The sequence below is a fragment of the Schistocerca americana genome, chromosome 9, assembly GCF_021461395.2.
Source record: "Schistocerca americana isolate TAMUIC-IGC-003095 chromosome 9, iqSchAmer2.1, whole genome shotgun sequence".
NCBI lineage: Eukaryota > Metazoa > Arthropoda > Insecta > Orthoptera > Acrididae > Schistocerca > Schistocerca americana.
In genome coordinates this window covers 148229067-148253361 of record NC_060127.1, presented here as the reverse complement: position 1 = coordinate 148253361, position 24295 = coordinate 148229067, and the positions used below count along the sequence as shown (strand labels likewise).

Below are 24295 nucleotides of genomic sequence, written 5' to 3'. Positions count from 1 at the left end.
GTAACTAGCAATGTAATCATGCAGTTTTTAGATATATTTTAAGCTTATTTCGTTTGTAGTGCTTAACGTCTCGTAAAGAGTTCAGATACGTTGCCTTATGAAGTGTGTTTTGCCATCGGAAACCACGAAATTAACAGGATATGTTACAATAGGAAGTATGGAAGTAACAACTTGGCAGTATGCAATTTTTTTCTCTTTATTATAATTTCATTCCCCTGCCCAATATGGACAGGGGAGGACTGTCAGCGGCACAATCCGCCACTCTTCAGCCGAGTGAGAGGACAGTTAATACAAGAAGAAAACGTCACATATAAGGCGATAAAAAAGGGGGACATAAAACGGAGTAAGGGGAGATAATGGAGGTAAAAATACACTGACATGGAGACATTCATGGGGGGACAATTGAAAAAGTCGACATAAAGTTTAAAAAACACAGTTGTCGATTCGTAGAACACAAAAAAGACACTGAAGTCACACGCACAGGTTAAAAGTTGGCCACAGTATTAAAAACACTCCAGAACAACACACTTTAAACCCACTTGGAGCACACACGATGAAGAACAAACTGCCAGGTGGGACCTGCCGAGGGAGAGGCCTGAGAGGATGGAAAAGGAGGAGAGGGCAGCATACAACCTCTGAACAAGATTAAGTACTATAGACGGAATAAACTTATGGAGACATCCCAAACCTGTATAACCACACTGCTATTATTCAGAGAAACACTGGAGACACTGTGATGAGCAATGCAGAAGTAAGGTACGAGGAGCGTGAAGTAAATAATGCATTTTCGGTTTAAAAAATGCAGAATTTGTCGTGATACATCATGGAATATCCCTGCTTCAGCCCTTGTAGTCTCATGAAGTTTCGACAGGTGGCGGTGCTATACCTAGCCTTCAATATGGCGTCTGTAACAGGAGTGCGTTCAAAGCAGAGAGCTCTCTTTTAGTCTCTTTTGAAGGAAAACCAGAGCGCCGCAGATATTTACAGGTGCTTGAAAAATGTCCACAGAAACCTGTCAGTGAACAAAGGCACGGTGAATCGTTGGGCGAGGCTTCTGGCATCAGTGCAACAATATCATGCAAACCTGTCCGATCCCCTGTGACTCCTGCAGTGTTGGAGCGTGCGGACACTCTCATTCGAAGTGATCGACAGAACACAGACGTACTCCTCGCTGCTCAACTGGACGTCTCTGTTGGCAGCGCAGTCACGTTCCTCCACCAGTTAGGGTGCTCAAAGGTGTGAACCCGCTGGCTTCCTCACTGCCTAACACAAGACCGTAAGTAGCAACGAAGGATATTTTTTGCTCAGAAACGGGCAGTTCGGGCAATAAGTGGTGTAAGTTTGCGAACCTCTTGTTGACCGCTGTTCACTAATATGGGTATTATGATATATATATATATATATATATATATATATATATATATATATATATATATATATATATTACTGCCGTTTCTTGTTAACACTATCAGCTCATTTCCAAGAATTTGCGGCCTTCTCTCAGTTAATACCAGGTAGAAAACCAGTCTGCATTTATATCGCACTTTCTTAAATCTTGTGCAGTAAGGTGTGCAGTATACTGCTGCATCCATTTTCAGTAAGCTATCAAAAGAATTAAAAAATGCTAGCAGCATTACACGCGCTTTCAAATCGAAACGAAGAATTTCCTCATGGGTCACTCCTTCTGTTCTGTCGAAGAGTCCCTTGAAAAATTAAGCTGATTCCTATGTTACATTGTTGATTGCGTTTAAATAAACTTATGGCTTGATGTCTTTGGGTTCATAAACATTTTGTTTCATTTGTTGTTCCTTTCATGTTGCAATTTCATGTACTGACCTTGGATACTTACTCCTCAATTCGGTCCTACAAAACTAGATGTGTAAATAAATAAATAAATGTGGGCCATCTCCGTGCAACTGCTTGCGCATCACAAGGCTGACAGTGACAATTTTTATCGAACATCGTCACACGCGATAAAACATTGTTTCATCACTCCGAACCAGAAACAAAACAGGATTATATGGAGTGGCGCTACACTACCTGTTTCTCAAAGAGCTTTTCAAAGCCGGTAAGGTCTCCTGGGTCTCTGAATGGGTTATTCCGTTTGATGTCCTCTCATGGCGCAACGATCAATTTGAATGTGTACTGTGCTGCCAAAAGGAAACTGAAGAAACGGCATCAACGTGTTCGCAGCCACAAAAATGGAAGCGGACTTCCCCGTCTCCATGACAACCCAAGGCCTCAAACAAGTCTGCGCAGCCCAAAGGAGCTTGGGGGTTGTTTGGGGAAGGAGACCAGACAGCGAGGTCATCGGTCTCATCGGATTAGGGAAGGATGGGGAAGGAAGTCGGCCGTGCCCTTTCAAAGGAACCATCCCGGCATTTGCCTGGAGCGATTTACGGAAATCACGGAAAACCTAAATCAGGATGGCCGGACGCGGGATTGAACCGTCGTCCTCCCGAATGCGAGTCCAGTGTCCCGAGAGGAGCCCACAAGAGTTCCTCCTCATCCGACCAGCAGCCTGGACCTCGCACATTCCGGCTTCAATTTGTTTGGTCCAATGAAGGATGCACTCTGTGGGCAGCAATACATGGATGTCTTCTGGTAAACCTTCCGGGATGTAAGGTCGTGGTCCATGAAACTCTTCAGCTCCTAGCGTTTCGTCCAGAGCTGCGCTGGACATCTTCAGAGGGGTGTTTCTCCTCCGGTGAGTCTTGCCGGCAAGACTCACCGGAGGAGAAACACCCCTCTGAAGATGTCCAGCGCAGCTCTGGACGAAACGCTAGGAGCTGAAGAGTTTCATGGACCACGACCTTACATCCCGGAAGGTTTACCAGAAGATATATCATCCGGTCGTGAAAGCCTTCATACTACAATACATGGTCCGCCCCAGTAGCTGAGTGGTCAGCGTGACGGATTGCCGTCCTCTGGGCCCGGGTTCGATTCCCGGCTGGGTCGGAGATTTTCTCCGCTCAGGGACTGGGTGTTGTGTTGTGTTCATCATCATTTCATCCCCATCCGGCGTGCAGGTCGCCCAATGTGGCGCCGAATGTAATAAGACCTGCGATATGGCGGCCGGACCTGCCCCGCGAGGGGCCTCCCGGCCAATGACGCCAAACGCTCATTTGCATTTTACAATACATGGATGGTTGGGAAGCTATTAACGCAGCAAGCTGTTGACTCCGACGTGGATCAGTTAAGTGGTACCATGTGGGCATGCAGATCCTGTCAGTGAGGCCGTCGCACTGAAAGGAGATTGCATTGAAAAAAAGGTGTATTGGAATCCTGAGCAGAACCAACAAGATTAGAAAAAAAATGTGTTCCATTATTTATTGAACGCCCTTTCTAAGTACTACACTATTTCTGTAATTACGATGTGTATGTGTAAGCTTTGTTTTTCACCTCCTACACTACTGGCCATAAAAAGTGCTACACCACGAAGATGACGTGCTACAGACGCGAAATTTAACCGACAGGAAGAAGATGCTGTGATATGCAAATGATTAGCTTTTCAGAGCATTCACACAACGTTGTCGCCGGTGGCGACACCTACAACGTGCTGACATGAGCAAAGTTTCCAACCGATTTCTCGTACACAAAGAGCAGTTGACCGGCGTTGCCTGGTGAAACGTTGTTGTGATGCCTCGTGTAAGGAGGAGAAATGCGTACCATCACGTTTCCGACTTTGATAAACGTCGGATTGTAGCCTATCGCGATTGCGGTTTATCGTATCGCGACATTGCTGCTCGAGTTTGTCGAAATCCAATGACAGTTAGCAGAATATGGAATTTGTGGGTTCAGGAGGGTAATACGGAATGCCTACTGGATCCCAACGGCCTTGTATCACTAGCAGTCGAGATGACAGGCATCGTACACGCATGGCTGTAACGGATCGTGCCGCCACGTCTCGATCCCTGAGCCAACAGATGGGGACGTTTACAAGACAATAACCATCTGCACGAACAGTTCGACGACGTTTGCAGCAGCATAGACTAATCTCGGAGACCATTCCTGCGGTTATCCTTAACGCTGCATCACACACAGGAGCGCCTGCGATGGTGTACTCAACGACGAACCTGGGTGCACGAATGGCAAAACGTCATTTTTTCGGATGAATCCAGGTTCTGTTTACAGCATCGTGATGGACGCTTCTGTGTTTGACGACATCGCGGTGAACACACTTTGGAAGCGTGTATTCGTCATCGCCATAATGGCCCGTCACCCGGCGTGATGGTATGGGGCGCCATTGGTTACATGTCTCGGTCACCTCTTGTTCGCGTTGACGGCACTTTGAACAGTGGACGTTACATTTCGGATGTGTTACGACCCGTGACTCTACCTTTCATTCGATCCCTGCGAAACCCTTAATTGCAGCAGAATAATGCACTGCCGCGTGTTGCAGGTCACATACGGGCCTTTCTGTATAAAGAAAAAGTTCGACTGCTGCCCTGGCCAGCACATTCTCCAGATCTCTCACCAACCGAAAACGTCTGGTGAATGGTGGCCGAGCAACTGGCTCGTCACAATACGCCAGTCACTACTCTTGATGAACTGTGGTATGGTGAAGCTGCATGGGCAGCTGTACATGTACACGCCATCCAAGCTCTGTTTGACCCAATGCCCAGGCGTATCAAGGCCGTTATTACGGCCAGAGGTGGTTGTTCTGGGTACTGATTTCTCAGGATCTATGCACCCAAATTGCTTGAAAATGTAATCACATGTCAGTTCTAGTATAATATATGTGTCCAATGAATACCGGTTTATTATCTGCAATTCGTCTTGGTGTAGCAATTTTAATGGCCAGTAGTGCAATAATTGGTAGTGATATGTTGTGTCGTGTATGAGGTGACGACACTGCCAGTAATGTTGTGAGGTGACCTTCTGGATGTGCAGACCTGTCGCTGACGGCGGTGGACGCGGCGTCGGGCGAGATGCTGGCGGTCTGCATCAACGGCATCCACGAGCCCGGCGGCGAGGCGGAGGGGGAGGCGGCGGCTGCGCAGTGCCCCAACCCGCGCTTCCGGCGCATCCTGCAGCTGCTCACCTTCGTGGACGCCCGGGCCTCGGCGGAGCTCGCCACGCTCTTCCCCGACCCGGCGGACCGCCGCCAGCTCGAGGTTCGCGTCGTCAGCGTAGACACCGCTGCCCGCGGCCGAGGACTCGCCACGGCACTCATCAGCCGCTCCAGGTGGGCGCTCCAGACCCCCCCTACCCTGCCTCTACACTCTGTTAGAACCGGCACCCAAGGAGAGAAGTTTATACCAACAGCTTCGCAGAATTGACTGATAGGGGAAACAGCCAGTTTAAATGGGGGTGGGAACCATTCTGTTGTCAGTACAGAAGCCGTTCACAGTATACTAATAAAGCAGAAGAGGTCAGTTGCGGCAGCGCGGTTCTTTCCATCCCTTTACGACCTGCACCTACCTGTGAACATTGTCTCAGCATATCAGCCGGCCGCGGTGGCCTTGCGGTTCTAGGCGCTTCAGTCCGGAACCGCGTGGCTGCTACGGTCGCAGGTTCGAATCCTGCCTCGGGCATGGGTGTGTGTGATGTCCTTAGGTTAGTTAGGTATAAGTAGTCCTAACCTTCAGTGTGCGATTTGCAGGGGGGGATGGGGGGGGGGATTTCCCCCTCTCTGCATCAGACCATCCCCTCCTCTGGTTTTAGTTTTTGTATCCCAACCTGGGATGTTTATTTCGCACGCACTGGAGTAAAACTTTACATATAATTTAAATTTGTGGAGCCGAACACTGAAAGTTTTTAGTAAGTCTTACTATTAATATGTTTCAGTTTTCTAACATCAGAATAAGTACAGCTTTTCACAAATGGGTCTCTACTTTTTGAATTCCTCTCGTATACCTGTATGTAGTGATTTTGTAAATAAGCTTTACCTATAATGTACTTTTAAAGATATAACAAGGGATGGCTTTTCTGATAGTGCATACGCGTGAATAGAGAGTTTCGGCATTAATATCTATTTATAAGTAAATGTTTAACCATGGGTAACGCCACGGTCCAAGCTAGTAACATATGTAATTATACTAACCCCCTAAGACATCCCCCCCACTGGTAAAAGCACAAATCGCACCCTGGTTCTAGGGGACTGATGACCTCAGATGTTAAATCCCATAGTACTCAGAGCCATTTGAACCATCAGCATATCATCAGTAGGGAAGCCGAGTGAAACCTACTGTACTTCGACGTGAGCTAGACTGCAATTAAAGTCACTAATCTACGTTCCGGGAGAAAGTTTTCTCACGAAATGAAAGGTTGGAAATTTTGTGCGTAACCCTTTTGTGGGCAAAATTATTGAGCAGTTATTTTAATGAATGGAGAGCAGGTAAGAGTTAACAGACAGGTATATTTATCATACAGAATATCAAATTTGCTGCAACTGTGAAAGTGAGGTCACACAACAAGGAGGGAAGTATTCTTCCCACTGCCGGCCGGTGTGGCCGTGCGCTTCTATGCGCTACAGTCTGGAGCCGATGATGTTCTTTACAGGAAATGCTCAATAGCCAGCCGGAGTGGCCAAGCAGTTCTAGGCGCTTCAGTCTGGAACCGCGCGTCCGCTACGGTCGCAGGTTCGAATCCTGCCTCGGGCATGGATGTGTCTGATGTCCTTAGGTTAGTTAGGTTTAATTAGTTCTAAGTTGTAGGTGACTGATGGCCTCAGAAGTTAAGTCGCATAGTGCTCAGAGCCATTAGAACCATTTATTCTTCCCACTGCCCTTCCTTGGAGTTAAATGACAAAAACAACTTTTTCAATATATGTCATATTTATTTGATAAATTTACTTCTCTTGTTACAATGATTGTTCACAATTACTTGCCATGAAATTTTCTGAAACATGGGTCTATGTAAAGTGGTATTTGACAATATGTACAAACAGAGCGAGTGCTCTTTTCCGCAGCTTTGGTACTACAATGACAGCACGTCCAGTAGGTTTCTCCTAAAATTGGTTGATGCTCCCCTACAGCCACATGACGAAAATCTTCAGGTACTTTACCCCTTTTTTGCCAAAAAGACAGGTTTTTGTCCATGCCTTTTTTGGGATGAGAAGCCAGTGGTCAATTGTCTGGCTAGATGGATCCTGTATGTGAGCTGATCATGCTGTCCACTTCCTCTTTTACTTATTTTCCACAGGTTAAATCTGTTCACTGCAACAGCGTCCAGCAGGAAATAAAATATTCTGTGCCACCATTTTACAGAACGTCTGCCAATAGCATGCCTTCCTCGTAATTGGTCAAACTTATCGACACCACCCATTATTTTGTTGTATTCGGCCACAACTTTAGGACAATAAATCTCTGTACTAGTACCATCCTTGTTTTTCCTTTTCACTGTGGCTGTTTCTCATGGGTCATGAATTGAGGACAGGAAAGTGAATGGTCGGTTATCCATCCATTTTCCTGCAGAAATGGCTCCTTTTGTTTCAAACTGGAATTCTCCTCGTTCCAATTTTACGTTTTCCTTCATAAATTTGGGTAAATCAAAAGTATTTACCTTATATTATAGCTGTGAGGAAAAAATCACAAAATGTCACACAAACAGCAATGAAAGGCTCCTCCACAGAGCAACACTCAGCTATACAATGCCTCTGCGCGAAGGTACAGCAAAAACGGCGGGAACTTCCGATTGTAAGTAGTACCCTATACTGTTCACTAGGTGGTAGCACCGTACAGAGGTGGGAACTGTGAATCCCACGGGACTAGCAGCGAGTTCATTGTAGTAGGAAGCATGTTTCCCACGGCTCACGAAAGGGTTAATTAATATATCACTACCAAGCCTGTGCCAGTCTTAACACAATCTCTCACAATCCCTTTCACTCACGTTAGCAAGTTTATGTTGTTGCATTTCCCAAAAACGTATTAGCTACAAAAATACGGATTGTTTTTGATTGAGAATGCTCGCCAAATATTAAGTCTGTCGGTACCAAATGCAGACACAGTTTTTAGCCACCGACCTGCTCAATACGCCACGAGGAATTTATGTCTTTTCTCGTCACAAAATTCACTTAAAAATTCCGAAATTTCTACACACCCATCGGAATAATTATGCCGTCACTTTACCACACTTTTGAACTACTACTGCACACGTCCGAGCTGTTTCATAGCTAGGCTCCCACTCTACTCTAGAATACTCTAAGTCTTCTCTACCAGCAGAGAAAGGCGCGAGAAGAATATTGCTTTACCATTGGTCAGTTTTCTCAACAGTCAATAGCAAAACAACATTCTTCCGCGTCAGTCCGCGTTTCATCAATAACCAATCGCAAAATAGTAAACCTAACGACTGCACTTTTTACCGACGTAATTATCTAATATGCTGAAGTTTTGCTTATGCATAAAGTTATTTACTATTGTTATTTATACCTGAATTAACTTTCCCTTTACCATAAACTTAATTTACAAATCTATTCTACAAAAATCCCCTTTGTCCATATCCCTACTTCTTCGAAATGTTCCCACACTAAATCCCACAACATAACTCGTTAAACAATTATCTTCATATTAACCTTAAACCACACTCACGCATCATTCATACTGCTAAAACACATTTATAACATTTTACATACACAAAAAGACATAATAACACTTTATGAAAATACTAGAACAGTTTATGAAAAACATTCTATTACTTTAGTGCACTCTAGTTGGCACAATCGAAACTAAAATCACAGTTCCCCAATCCAATATTGTCCTCTATCGGCTAATACATAAACTACGTGCGCATCCAGTCTCGCGTCACCATCTGTCACTATCCAGCTCTGAGAAACATCTCCCACTTAGCCGCCTTCAAGGCAGGGTCGTTATACGGCGCTACGCCTCACAGTGACCTCGATTGTGGACTAGTCACTGGATGCTACCTGATTGGCACATGCATCACTGTACTAAACCTGCCCATTTCCTCTGTTGTTGAGGTGATGTGATTGTAAAGTGTAAACGCAAAGGATAGACCACAGGTTTAGTGCGGACGTCAATGCGAGATGCTTTTAGTACGAGGCGTGTTTTTTAAGTAAGTACCATTTTGAAATTTAAAAAAAAGACGTGCTAAGATATCTCAATAATTTTATTTATACATGAAAGCCTGTACCTTAATCTACGCACTGACGCCATTACAGTCTGATTCTTCCTTGTTTACGTTGTGTACTGAGTGTTTAAGATGCCTCCGATGATAGTGAGTCCCGCCGACTGTGAAGTACGGCCTGTTATAAGATTTCTTAGTGCCAAAGGCCTAAAAGCGATCGATATTCATCGTGAGATCTGTGCAGTTTACGGAGAAAACATTATGAGTGATGGAATGGTAAGAAAGTTGGTGAGAGGATTTAAAGATGGCCGCACAAATGTGCATGATGAACAACGGAGTGGGCGTCCTTCGGACGTTAATGAAAGTTTGGTGCAGTAAGTGGACAATAAGGTGAGAGAAAACAGACGCTTTGCGATTTCCTCCTTGCGGGACGACTTTCCTAACGTTTCTCGTAGTGTTTTGTATGGCATTGTGACCGAGCACTTGAATTATCGAAAATTGTGCGCACGTTGGGTACCGAAAATGTTGACGGATGTGCACAAAACGAAACGTATGTCACACCAGAATCAAAGTAACAGTCCATGAAAGTTGAGCAAGGGCATCGTCTTGCTGCAAGGCAATGCCCGTACGCATGTGGCGAATTAGACAAAAGATTTCGATCACATCTTTTCGATGGGAAACTCTAGATCATCCTCCGTACAGCCCCGATCTTGCGCCCAGTGACTACCATCTGTTCCTGCACTTGAAGAAACACCTGGGCGGACAGCGTTTTCAAGACGATGACGAAGTCAAAACGGTGGTGATGCAATGGTTAACAAGTCAGGCGGCAGACATCTATTAGGAGGGTATTCAAAAACTGGTACAACGTCATGACAAGTACCTCAATATTGACGGAAATTATGTAGAAAGGTATTTTGAGGTACAGGCTTTCATGTAAAAATAAAATTATTGAGAAATCTTAGCACGTCTTTTTTTTTAATTTCAAAACGGTACTTACTTAAAAACACACCCTGTAGTTTCAACAATGAAACATTGTCTCAAAATATGGTAGAAAACCCAAAGAGATTCTGTTCGTATGTAAAGTACACCAGGGGCAAAAAACAGTCAATACCGTCACTGCGCGATAGCGATGGAAATGTTACCGATGACGGTGCCACTAAAGCGGAGTTATTCCTTCACGAAAGAAGACAAAGTAAATATTCCAGAATTCGAAACCAGAACGGCTGTTATCATGAGTGAGATAAAAGTAGATATCTTAGGTGTTGCGAAACAACTCAACTCACTTGAGGAAGGCAAGTCTTCCGGTCCAGATGGTATAACAATCAGGTTCCTTTCACAGTATGCAGACACAATAGCGCCTTTCTTAGCAATCATATACGACCGCTCACTTGACGAAAGGTCTGTTCCTAAAGAATGGAAAGTAGCACAGGTCACATCAATATTCAAGAAAGGAAATAGGAGTAACCCATTGAATTACAGACCCATATCACTGACCTCAATTTGCAGTAGGATTTTGGAGTACATACTGTACTCGAACATTATGACTCACCTTGAAGAAAATGACTTATTGATACATAACCAACACGGATTCACAAAATATCGTTCTTGTGCAACGCAGCTAGCTCTTTATTCCCACGAAGTAATGAGTGCTTTCGACAAGGGATCTCAGATCGATTCCATATTCCTAGATTTCCATAAGGCTGTTGATAGCGTTCCTCACAAGCGACTATTAATCAAATTGCGTGCTTATGCAGTATCGTCTAAGTTGTATGACTGGATTCTTGATTTCTTCTCAGATAGGTCACAGTTCGTAGTGATGGATGGTAAATCATCGAGTAGAACAGAAGTGGTATATGGCGTTCCGCAAGGTAGTGTCATAGTCCCTCTGCTGTTCCTGATCTACATAAATGATCTAGGTGATAACCTGAGCAGCCCCCTAGGATTGCTTGCAGACGATGCTTTAATTTACCGTCTAGTAAAATCATCATAAAATCCATTCCAGTTACAAAATGATTTAGAGAGGATTTCTGTATGGTGCGAAAAGTGGCAATTATCACTAAACAAAAATCTGGAACCGCGCGACCGCTACGGTCGCAGGTTCGAATCCTGCCTCGGGCATGGATGTGTGTGATGTCATTAGGTTAGTTAGGTTTAAGTAGTTCTAAGTCTAGGGGACTGATGACCTAAGATGTTAAGTCCCATAGTGCTCAGAGCCATTTGAACCATCACTAAACAAAGAAAATTGCGAGCTCATCCGCATGGGTACTAAAAGAAATCCGCTAAATCGCACAAATCTAAGGGCTGTCAATTCGACTACATACCTAGGAGTTACAATTACGAGCAACTTAAATTGGAAAGACCACATAGATAATATTGTGGGGAAGGCGAAACAAAGACTGCACTTTGTTGGCAGAACACAGAAAATGCGACAAACCCCTACATTACACTTGTCCATCCTCTGCTGGAATATTGCTGCGCTGTGTGGGATCCTTATCAGGTAGGATTGACGGAGGACATCAAAAAAGTGCAAAGAAGGGCAGCTCGTTTCGTGTTATCGCGCAGTAGGGGTGAGAGTGTCACTGATATAATACGCGAGTTGGGGTGCAGACACTGAAACAAAGGCGATTTTCTTTGCGGCGAGGTCTATTTACGAAATTTCAATCACCAGCTTTCTCTACCGAATGCGAAAATGTTTCGTTGACACCCACCTACGTAGGGAGAAATGTTCATCATAATAAAATAAGAAAACCAGAGTTCAAACGGAAAGATTTAGGTGATTCATGCGAGAGTGGAATGGTGTAGAAGTAGTATGAAGATGGTTCGATGAACACTCTGCCAGGCACTTAAGTGTGAATTGTAGAGTAACCATGTAGAAGTAGGTTAAATAAGACCAGGCAGATCCCATGTACTGACAGATGGGGACGTTCCAGCTTTGCGGAGAGCTATTGTAAAAGTCGCATTAAATGAACACGAGGACTCATTCATGAGTTCAAAAGTTATACCAGCAGTCCATCAAGCACAGTGGCTGCATGTGTAGAGTTAAAAAGATTCAAGAGTGGAATTAAAATTCTAGATAAAGGATGCCAGTTTTAAGATTCTTATGACATTGCTATCCTCAGTGAACATGAAGAAGAATCAGAGGATCTGTTGATTGGAATGAGCAGTCTAGTCGGTACATGGTATGGACTGAGAGTAAATGGATAAAAGACAAAGATAATGAGAAGTAGCAGAAATTATAACAGCGAGAAACTTAACACCAGGATTCATGGTCACGAAGTAGACAAAGTTAAGGAATTCTGATACCAAAGCAGCAAAACAATCCACAACAGGCCGAACAAGAAGAACATAAAAGGTAGACCAAGACTTCCGAGAAGGCTATTCCTGGCCAATAGAAGTCTGCTAGTATCAAACATAGGTCTTAATTTGAGGAAGAAATTTCTGAGAATGTACGTTTGGAGCACAGCATTTTATGGTAGTGAAACATGGACCGTGGGAAACCAGAACAGAATAGCATCGAACCCTGTGAGTTGTGGAGATTTGGTGCTACAGAACAATGTTGAAAATTGTGTGGAGTGACAAGGTAAGAAACGAAGTAGTTCTCTGTAGAATTGGTGGGGAAAGAAAAGTGTGGAAAACACTGACAAGAAGAACGGACAGGATGGTAGGACATCTGTTGAAACATCAGGTATTAACTTCCATGGTACTAGAGGGATCTATAGAAGGTAAAAGCTGCAGGGGAAGACAGAGGTGGGAATATTCAACAAAAATTTGCCGACAAAGGTTGCAAGTGCTACTCTGAGATGAGAAGGTTGGCACACGAGAGGAAGTCGTGGAGGGTCCCATCAAACCAGTTACAAGACTATTGACAGAAAAAAAGGGAGTTAAAAAGAATGCCAATCTTTATTAGCAACATATTTTTGTAGCCAGTCCTAACTGACACTTCAGGTGGACGGTGGATGACTGGAAACGAGTGAGGAATCATTCTATACCCTGTGGCACTCCTAAGGAAGGACATGGGTTTGGTAAACACCTAGAAAGTGTTACCTACCATCAAGTGTAGTGCCATTGGCGGAGTACAGAGGAGTTGGCGTTATAGTCTAGGAATGATCTTCTTGATTATGGCGTAGTCCCCTTATTGAATTTAAGAAAACGCTCAATACTGAAGGATGTGAACGCATTTCACAGTATTGTGTATTGTTTGCATTAAAGGAACAGTAAGGAGACGCTGGTTCCCCACCGTAAATCAGCATCTTTGGGGACAATTGTTTATCCATAATGACGTTGGTGAAGTGGACTGGCCTGTATAGGGTTCCAACCAGAACCCAATGGAACACCTGTGGGATGAGTTGGAACCTCGAATTGGCTACAGACCCTGTCGTAACCGTTACTGTCGTTTCGGCCTTGAAGAATAATTGGCTGCCATTCCTCCTCAGTGTGACCTTTTGTGCCAATGGAGCGCTACTGTTTGCATTTAGGCCCCAGTGTTGGTCAGACGACAACCCTGAAAAGCCTCAAAAATTCTTCATGCAATCGTTTCCAGGCAACTGGACTGTTTATCCATGTGGTTTACTAACAGTACATTAATTCTTAAAACAGTGGAATCAATTGGCAACTTGGTAGAATCTTCAAGCCAAGTCAGCATCGAGTCTGAACTAACTGAACGTTCCATATCGAATCGCTGATATGTATTTCTCAGTTGCTGGGAAGTCCACAGGAAAGAACTTCACCAGGAGAGGCTCCATCGCAAGGCATAGCACAGCACATGGCGCTACAGAGTCTGAGGCAACACTGTGAGCCAATACAAGCACATTGCAAGGAGGCCTCGCATCCCACATAACACCCGAGGAGCATGACCTACATGAAAATTACCAACAAACCATAGCACATTATACTTGATTGTTGGTATGATAACATGATATATAATATTATATGGGGAAACTATCAGTGAGGTATCCATCTGGTTGGTTGGTTGGTTGGGACAGGGGACCAAACAGCGAGGTCATTGGTCCCATCGGATTGGGAAAGGGTGGGGAAGGAAGTCGGCCATGCCAAGAAATCATCCCGGAATTTGCCTCAAGCGATTTAGGGAAATCATGGAAAACACAAATGAAGGAGGACGACAGTTCAAACCTGTGTCGAGCTATCTTGATTTAGGTTTTCTATGATTTCCCTACATCGCTTCAGGCGAATTCCGGGTGGTTCCTTCGAAAGGGCATGGCCGACATCCATCACCATCCTTGCCCAATCCTCGCTGTTTGGTCCCCTCCACCCAACCAACCAACCAGACACTAAGACAACTGACTGATAGTTTTCCCAGAAGAGCCCAAGCCATCGCAAAGCCAAAAGGGAAAACAGCCCATTTTTCACTAATAGCTGTCCAGATGCTTTTGATCAAATAGTCTACTATATCATTTATGTTTTACTTGGATGAAAAAAATAATTGTGACTGTCCTGTGGAAAAGAGGCTTAATGGGATTGTTATACCGGAACCAAGGTAGCCCCTGAGGGCCGGCAACCCATATAACACCACAGAGGACGAGGTTTTCTATGCCCAAGACGTACCCAAAAGCACCGTGGTAAACACCGGCTATTTACATACAAGATAATGGAAACAGACATGCCGAGCAATACTTCCTACAGGGGGAGCTCGAGCCACGGCCTGCAGGAAGTATCACTACGCTGAAACCTGATTGACTGGAGACAGCTATATAGGGGCTAGAACCAGGTCAGAACAGTCCACGCTGGATGCCGACCTCGTGTACTGTGACCGTTGAAGATTATGTCTTCGTCTCGGAATTGGACGGTTACTAGTGTGTGAGTGTGTTACCATGAACCTTTGTGTTAAATTAGAAGTGAACTTTTGCTTGCCTCTATTAGGAGACTTTTTTCGTTCTTGTCACCTTTCGTTTATATGTTCAGTCATCAACCTTGTGAACTTACAGCAATAAAAGTTGTGTTTGTGAAAAATTGCGAATTGTCAGTCACAACAGGGATCTCTGTTAATGCCTACCATCGCTGGTGTGGTTCTTTCACAGTGAGTTGGCCAAGCAACAGGGCATCCCACTGGTGCGTATTGACTGCACCAGCCACTACACGGCGCGCGCCGCCAGCCGCCTGGGCTTCGAATGCATCTTCTCCGTGCCGTATGCCCAGTACGAGCGGGACGGGGAAGTCGTCTTCACACCCGCCGAGCCACACAGGGAGGTCGCTACCTGCATCAAGAGGGTCGTTTAGTGCCGAAGCAACAGCAGCAGCAAAAGTATGTCTGTACAGACTGGTAAAGAGTAAAGACAAAATAGTGTTCTACACAACTTCAAGTACAAAATGGGCACAACGAGTGACTGTCCTCTAGACTCCAGCTTAGCCTGAGCTTATGCAGGAATCATGTGACGTAATGCCTTGACAGGCAGTTCGCTATAATGTAATCCTGACTAGGATCAATATGCAGGGAACGGTGGGGCAAATTGATCATAAAGTGGCCATTCTAGGGGAAACTGGATTTTCACTAAACAATGCATCCTGACAGAAGCCAATCCTGCACGTTCTGAATGTACGTATTATAAGGTATCCAACCGAACATTTTAAGTGAAAAGGAAAAAACTTATATATGAATCACACGCGTTTTTCTGAACGCTTACATAGTGACCAATTTCCCCCTGCCAACGGGATAATGCGGCCAATGCCATCGCAACAGGATCCCATTTTTGTTATTCTGATTTCAATACGTATTCCAGTTATCTTGATGCCCTACTACATGGAAAATACCGTAAGGCTGCAGCAGACTGTTTTCGGTCGGCAAATGTAACATAACAGAGATGGTTTTACAAAAGGATATAACAACGGGTGATAGCTTTGTTTATGAAAGGATTCAGAAGATAGTCTTACTTGTAGCAATATGCATGATAAACGTATGTAACTAACTCTTATTGGGGAACCACCTTGGCCACGTCTCCCGACGAGTAGTGTGGCTACATTTCCCTACCGGGTGTAGACATTAGTGGTTCACAGGTGCAATCACCGAAAAGAAGGAAACAACAAGTAACAACATTTTTAGCCCCAAGGTACTGCTTAGATAAGTTGTTTATCCAGAATTTAAAATGACTTAATTTGTATCAGGGGTCAGAAAATCCGAACAGATGTTGTTAAAAATTCCGGAACAAGCTTCGTCTTTCAAATCACTGACAACATTCATGGTGTATATTAGAACTGGTTTGTCCACTCTTTGGCATGTAGCAGTACTGACCAGTCCAAAAATATACAATGGACACTTTACCACACCGTCCTCTACTACTATGAGTCCTGTATGCATTAGCACAAAATTCTCCGAAATCTACTAATGCCTGGCTTTGATAAATTTTGTTCCAGTTGTCTACTCTCTCTCTCTTTGTCTCTCTCGCTCATTTTCACTCACTTACACCAACATACACTAACACACACACACACACACACACACACACACACATCTTGGAGGACTCACGTTCATATCGCCATGCAGCCATCTGCATTTAAGGTTTACATGTTTTTCTAACACTTAAGACAAATGCTGAGATGGTTCCTTTGAAGAGGACGTGCCATAAAGCAAGTATGTAACAATTTTTGCATTCATGTATTCCATATTATGAGACGTGATTGTATGGAACACAACAAGAAAAAACGTAGAGTAGGCATGGGCTCTAGGATTCGTAACTTCAGAGCTATGAACACTTGTTCATCTTCGCAACTGTGAGACACGTCTCCCCTACTACGGAAGCCTACAGAATGAAGTAAACAAATGAGAACAGTTACACTATTACCATGGAACAGCAGAGTTTCTAATAGAAACGACCTATTGGTTAATTATATGCTCCATAAACAATTTGAATCAGTCTTTTATCGAAATGTGGAACGCGCCGGTTTACGGAATATATACACATGTTTGCAGGATACCGGTTTTTAAACAGAAATTCGTTCATATAATATAAGGAGTTATCTGGGAAAAATAAGTTTAGGTTAGATTTAAAAATTGTTTTGCTACCTGTCAGACGTTTCACAGTATTGGTCAAACAACCAAAATCTTTATTTTGATGCTTATTGAAGTCCTTTTAGGGCCACTGGCAGTTTCAATAATGGGTAACAAAGCTAATTCTTGTCCTAGTGTTGGAGGTATCATTGTTCTTATCAAACTGTGATCCAATATTTATGAAGAATTTCATTAGCGAATATGTGTATTGTGATGGTGGAATTAAGGTGTCTAACTCCTTGACCACCACGAATGAACACCGTGTATTATTATTACTGCTCGCTTATATGCAACCAGTGCTACTTGTATTATTCAAAGGAAAATGCAAACCAGTTATGTAGCTATGCTATATATTCAAGATAGTAAATTATTGCAAAAGGTAACTTTAACCACTGAAAACAAATGCACAAAATGAGTTATGTCGAGTTCGATGAAAATTATGATCAGTGTTAGTACTTATTCATTCCAATAAAACTGTGGTGATTCTATAAGAAATTATTAAATACTTGCAATAGCCATGCATATGAAAGGAAAATAACTGTACAGCAGAACTTAGAGGTGCTGGAACACTGATAACAACTGAATAGCACAGGAAAATAACGTTCTTTGTACACATTATCAAATGGTTCAAAAGAGCAATTTTAAAGCTGAAACTGGATTTCATGGATACCAATGGACAAAATCTTTGAAAAGAAGTCATTCAGAAGGATATATTATTTACATTAAATTTAATATTAATTGAGTGCATAAATATGTAAATGGTGGTTTTATTGGGACAATATTTAACGCAATGTCATATACTTTTATATAGAGGAATAGAAGAGATTGCAAGTAAAACTATATTTTTGTAAATGTTGTGTGTCAGATTATTTTGTAATGAGAAACAATGTTTGAAACAATAAAGATACTTCTTGGTAAGCATTTTCTTTTTGCTATTTTAACTTCAAGTGATAAAATGCTAAAATAATAAAGTATTCTGTCACTTTGTCCCAATATGTAATTCTCAGACTATTGTCAAAGGTTTGTGAAAAACACTCTAGCCTCTTGTCTGCAATACTCCTTGAAGATCTGGAAGTATTAATGCTTTTCTTTTTTATGTTGTCAGAGGACTTGTAAAGACAAATTACTGTTATTATTATTATTATTATTATTATTATTGGCAGTAGACAAAATTATTCTAGAATAATACTTTATTATATTTTTATATTTTACCTCTGTAAGTTGGGGATTGATATTCTCCAGGCTGCTGCTGTTGAAGTTGCTGAAAAAATTCTCACCACCGATAAAATCCAAGCCCCACTATAAGTTTCTCAGTACTGAATGAGTGAGGGATGTTTTTTGTGATGACTACCTCTCTGATGAACCTAGTTAGGAAAGGACATTTCCTCAAATATTTCTTCTTTGTGGATGTCCCCTAACTTCGTATCATATCTGACCATCACGACATCAACAGGATTGTGTTTACATCTAGCTTCAGTCATGATTTTCACCCAGTTCATTAGAACTTCTGCTACTGCAGTCCCATATTATTAGCAAACTCCATAAAAGTGTATCTTACGTAAAGTTACTTTCACTGCCTCCAAAAGTTTCAGTTCAGTCTCAAGATAAGTGCAGTGTATTTCTTGTTCTGCCCTGAACACAATTCGCAAAAAGCTTCTCAGATGTTTCACTTCCTTATGCGGTAATTCTGTCACGAAGCAGTTAAAAAGAAGACAATTTAATTGGCTCTTTTGTTTTAATATCTTCAGTGTAAATATGGAACACCGAAGCATCATTTGAAATTGCTGAATTTTGAAGGGGTAAAAAGACAACTTCTATTGTAACAGAAATTGTTAGTACTTACTTGATGTTACCATACATTTTTTTGCAAGTCTATGCAGATTGCTACTGTTTATTAGACTTATGGCATCTGAAACGAGCATTTCTCTTTCTAATGTAAAATGTTGCAGCTTTCACTTTGTGTCTTTCAAGAGTTGTTTCTTCATATCATCATCTAAATTTGCTTATAATATTGCATTCAGCACTTTCATCTCAGCTCTGTACTTATCGCATGCTGGGCGTGCATCATTCCTTGGATGTCCCAAAGCTATATTGAATTTATATATACGAAGATGGTATCTGTTCTTTCGGACATGTCCGAAAGAAGAGATACCATCGGTGACCATGCAGCTCGTTAGAATGAAATTACTATGAAATTACAACCCTTAGCTGCTTACAGACGTTGACATCTGTCAATGTACATTTTCATCTGTCCCCATTGACATATGTCAACGTCTGTAAGCACCTAAGGGTTGTAATTTCATAGTAATATATTGAATTTGGTGCTAATACTGTTCTGTGCATTTCATATATGTCAAAATTTCGATATTTTTGCTGGAACACTTCATGCAATTTTTTTCATAAAAAGTTCCTCACGGAGATACAACTTCTTCGTCTTGTCATTGCTGTAATGACTTGATCTACGCTTAAATGAATGAATGTGATCATAAACTGCAAATCCTACTGCTTCCTCTGTTTTCTGTTACCCACTTCCATGCTCACCCCTTCCAGCACGAAGAGACTTGTGCAGCTCCCAAAATTTCTGAACTGTCATTAATCAAGGCCTTGTTATTCCATCTACTGCCATGAAGACTTTTCTACATACAGGTAATTCATGTACGATGTCGTCGCCTTTTACTCTTACTCTCTAGTTGAAATTCCACTCTCGAAGCTCTGCTTTATTTCTATTATTCCTTGATCACCTTGTATTGTAAGTATTGTAATGAGGCTAATCAGATACAGTAATTATTCATTGCAGTCTATGGTATCAATATATTTTCGAATACTTGATCTTTCTTCAACACTTACTGTCTCAAAAAACTTCAACGTACAGTTGCATTTTTCTCATAGTCGTGCGACTTAACTCTTAATTTCTTCATGGCTGTACTCATTCATCCTCGTACTTGCGTTTTACTAACACTGTTAGAATCATAAGGTCTCTGTCTTTCAGCCTCAGATGAAATAGGCCTACTTATTATTCAAAGTAAATAATAAAACAATGCAAAATCCAGGATGGAATATGATAGTATTATGAAAAAGATAGTTGCTACTCGCCATGTAGAGGAGATGCTGAGGCACAGATAGGCACAACAAAAAGATTGTCAGAAAGTAAGCTTAATCGAAAATAGACCACACTCACATACACACACACACACACACACACACACACACACACACACACACACACACACACACACACGTGAGGACAGTCTGTGACTGTAAATAATAAAGTATTAAAGCTAAAATGAATCACTTACATCACATACATCACTAAACACAATGTCTCAAACTAAAGTAATGGTTCTCTCTAGGACCAACAATGCATAATAAAGGAATGTTCTCTGTTTCCTGCATAAACACTGTTTGACAACTCACAAGGAAAGTAAAACTTAAGACACAACATTGGCCAAACACGTTTATTCCCTATGGTGAGAGACATTAGCAGGTACTTTCCCTACATGCCTAATCTAAAATGGGTTATAGAACATGAACTATTCATAATATCAGACTGGACGATTAACAATACTAAACAACACAGAACCCTTCATCTCATGGCATACATAATTAATTTTTGAAAAGAAGGGAACAAAGCACATTCTTTTCCTGTACTCTTCAGTTGTCAGGAAAAATAAATTTTCACCAAAATATTTATATCCCTCTTGATTGTTTATGAAGGGATTATATTTTCTGTTTCCTGGGTCTAATCTTAAATAACATTCCAGATACTTTATTAATGTGTCAAAGACTGTGATGTCTATGCCATGCAGTACATTTTGTGCCATTTGTACTCTCTCCCATAAATAATAGTCTGAGAACTCTGGAAATCCATGCACCTTTGTGCGTTATTAAAATAGTGTGAAATCCGCATGTCCTTATCTACATTTACAGTTCTGGTGTAATAACTATGTCATAAAACGAAAGCACAAACTATACTACCTTGTGTATAAATTGAAAGAATATAATTCGTGTTTTGTTAAAGAATTTTATGTTATTAAACACACATAATTTTGTTGTATTTATATGTTTCAAAGCTTGTAGCTTGAAATTTCAGTTTTCTAATGCTACATCAACATCAGATCACTATATTATATGTGAGAGGGAGGGATTGTATGAAATTGCTGCGAGTCAAGTATAGCTCTCGAGGAGATATCCTTTGAAAAAATAAATTAACATCGCCACTTATCATTATCTTATTCTATCTAGAGGTTAAAAAGCCTAATGAAGTGGCAAGTTATTTCGTCAACAGGTTAAAATCACTACTTGGAGCCTTGTATATTTTGACTATTACTATTAACTTTCCATGAAATTCTGCCAAGCGCAAGGTTCAGAATACTGATCACTATAAAATTTGCTGATATTAATGCGTTTATATGTGTATACCACCTGAATGTACCATTCCTGCATTCACTTCACTTTTCAGACTGGTTCATGTTCGCTGAGTAACTTCATAAATTGTAACAAGAAGTTCTTAGTCCATAGAGCCATAGTTTGATGAGAGAAAACTGCACTATCACTTTTAATAACCAATCAGATGCCACCCACCCAACCACCTTACCAGACATGGATGTTTCGTTGGAAGAGTCACCAGACTGCTTGGTAATTATAAGTAATCGGCAATCCATCGCTGCAAATTATGATTTGAGCATATGTGTGCAACCTACAGACAGCTTACGCAACATATTGACCAGTTGCTGTGATCCACAGCTCGTGGGTTAGTACCGTAAACTCTGCGTTTCGTATTAGTGGATTTTCTCTGGTTGTATAAGGTACTATTTCAGCCGTGACAATAAATCTGTAGATAAAACACAGAAACTGGTTGGGCCAATCATTTTACCAGAATACAGCTGTCTGTCACTTACATAAATATGAGTTTCTCACTAGTTTGCTGTACCTGATTGCTTACAGTAATTTCATAGAAGGTGGTGAGGAGAGGGATGATGCTGTCATTTGACAAAAGGCAGTTGGCAGACATTGACACTGAGAAGTACCTATGTGTGTGAGTGCGTATTATTATTATTTGGTTAACATTCAGTTTATTTTGCAAACGTTGATAAAACACGATGTTCATACAGGCTCAGGCTCTTATGTACAGCTGATACATTTTCGTATACATGTTTAAAACATCAGTTTTTAACAAAGCACACAGGCAATGCTGACAATGGCGACCCAATACTCTTCTACACGGACCATCGATGCTCTTGTGATCGTTTTGACCTGCACTGCCAGTTTGCTGCGTACGTGGAACACTGACGAATCACTTGTCAGGATCTCCTCTGTGCAACATGAAATAGACAAAAAACACCAGCGTTTCAGTACACATACAAGATAAAAAATTAGATAATTCTGGAGTCATTCTAGATAATTAAAGCTTATACTGTTATGGTTCACCTGACGTCACTTACGAAGAAAATAAGGACGATGATGCTCACTAAACCTGGAGCATCACAAATTAGTAGTTGGCGTCTCCTTCGTAATAATTGGGCCAACTACTCGCTCGTTAGCCTCACTAACAAGCTCGGAATTGCTGATTGATGTGCTCCGGTTAGGCATAAAAGCCTGTGTAATGTCTCTTTATATTCTACTAATTATCCCTGCACAATTCTATGAGTGAATTACGTTCCCTACTTGACCATCTATATACTCGCAGAATCGATGCGCAAATTAGTACAGTACTATTACTATTCCATGAGCGCATAATTACTCTTTGTAATATTCTCTCTGTTGTGTTGAGGGGACTTCTAATATCTTCAGTATCTTCTCCGTACCGAATAGCCGCATTGAATAATTGTAATTTTGCTATCGAGATTACTGGAAGAAAGAGATTGAAAATATACTGTATGCTACTCAAGAAAATATGTACTGAGCATTTACATCGAAAGTGCGTAAAGAATTTCATTATATACGTGTTCTCTAATTGGAAATTTGCACGGAGGTGTCGTTTCGTTTGAAATCTGAAGGGAACTTCCGATGAATTGGAAACTAACCTGCAATTATTAGATCCAAGAGCTCCATTATGTCATCCGATAATTAAACTCTATCAAAGCAAACTTTCCGCTTGATCTGAGGTTTCCCGACTGACTAAGCAACCCAAGAAAACCAAGACATTTTATTTACACAGGATTGCAGATCGCTTCGAATCGTCGAGACTGCGGTCAAGGAGAGTCATCGTCCCATTCTGATTAAACAAGTAAAGCTTAATTATAACTTCCTTGAGCGACTGTGATGACTGTGATATGGCTGCTTATGAATGAGACCATTAATGAAATACTAATAACTAACTTTCCTCCTCACCAGCAACCAGTATAAACATAATATTAATTGAAATTATACCTGTTTTACACGAGCGTCTTTCTGGGCAAAATCTGCTACTCGAAGTACGTGTGTCTCACCAGAGTGCTTGTAAATTAACAGCTATCCACAACGCAAGTGTTTCTATGACGTAAATGATCTATAGACAGTGTCGAGTTCGGAGTTCTAAATTGCCAACTATGCTGTACACTGCGCAAGTGCAGAAACTATGGACTGTGGTGGCTTCCGCTAACATATTGTTCCCACATTGTGGCCAAGGTTACTCCAATTATAGAAATAAATTTTTTGCTTTCGTGTCTATTTATATTTTGTTGTATTGCTTGCTTTGTTTTCGTTACACATTGTAAAGTTACACAAGGTCCTGGTTTCTTTTTGTACTTGTGTTCTCCTACAAGAGAGATGAAATGTACCTGAAACCAAAAAGATATCTTATGTTTTACAGAGAAACAGCCTACATTGCACATAAATAAGGAAGTAAATATATGCACGTGTTTTAATGAAAATAAAGGGACTGTATGAAACTTTCGCCACTTTTATACTTTTAAATAATCACAGTTCTAGAGGAACTGTAGTCGTTGGTGTAAGGGTAGTTGTGGGAATGAAGAGAAAATATCTTTAAAAATGAACTGAACGCCATGAAATAATAATGATGAATCTAGGATACATTCTTCCATATACATTTCGACGCATTATTGTTTATAATTTCTAACTTACATTTACCTCTTGTTGAAGAGAAGTTGAAACAGAAATATGAATATCAAATATAAAGAATAAATGCGACAAGTATAGCTTAAAACGTAGTTTCGCTTCTTACCTGGCATATCAGTAAGACCATAATAAGCTCGAACTGTATTTTCAGGTTTTAGCTGCATTTCGTACTTGATGTAAATACGTTAGGACATAATAGCAACAGTTATATGG

General features: G+C 41.5%; 1 protein-coding gene across 1 annotated transcript in view; it reads left to right on the top strand.

The window, feature by feature from the left end:
• LOC124551064 (arylalkylamine N-acetyltransferase 1-like) overlaps window positions 1-17947 on the top strand; it is a 94734-nt gene extending 76787 nt beyond the window's left edge. The window contains exons 3-4 of the mRNA XM_047125949.1: window positions 4894-5188; window positions 15063-17947. Coding sequence (XP_046981905.1) covers window positions 4894-5188; window positions 15063-15261 — 494 coding nt within the window. The 3' untranslated portion in view covers window positions 15262-17947. The remainder of the gene's footprint in view (window positions 1-4893; window positions 5189-15062) is intronic.
• Window positions 17948-24295: the final 6348 nt, after the last annotated feature.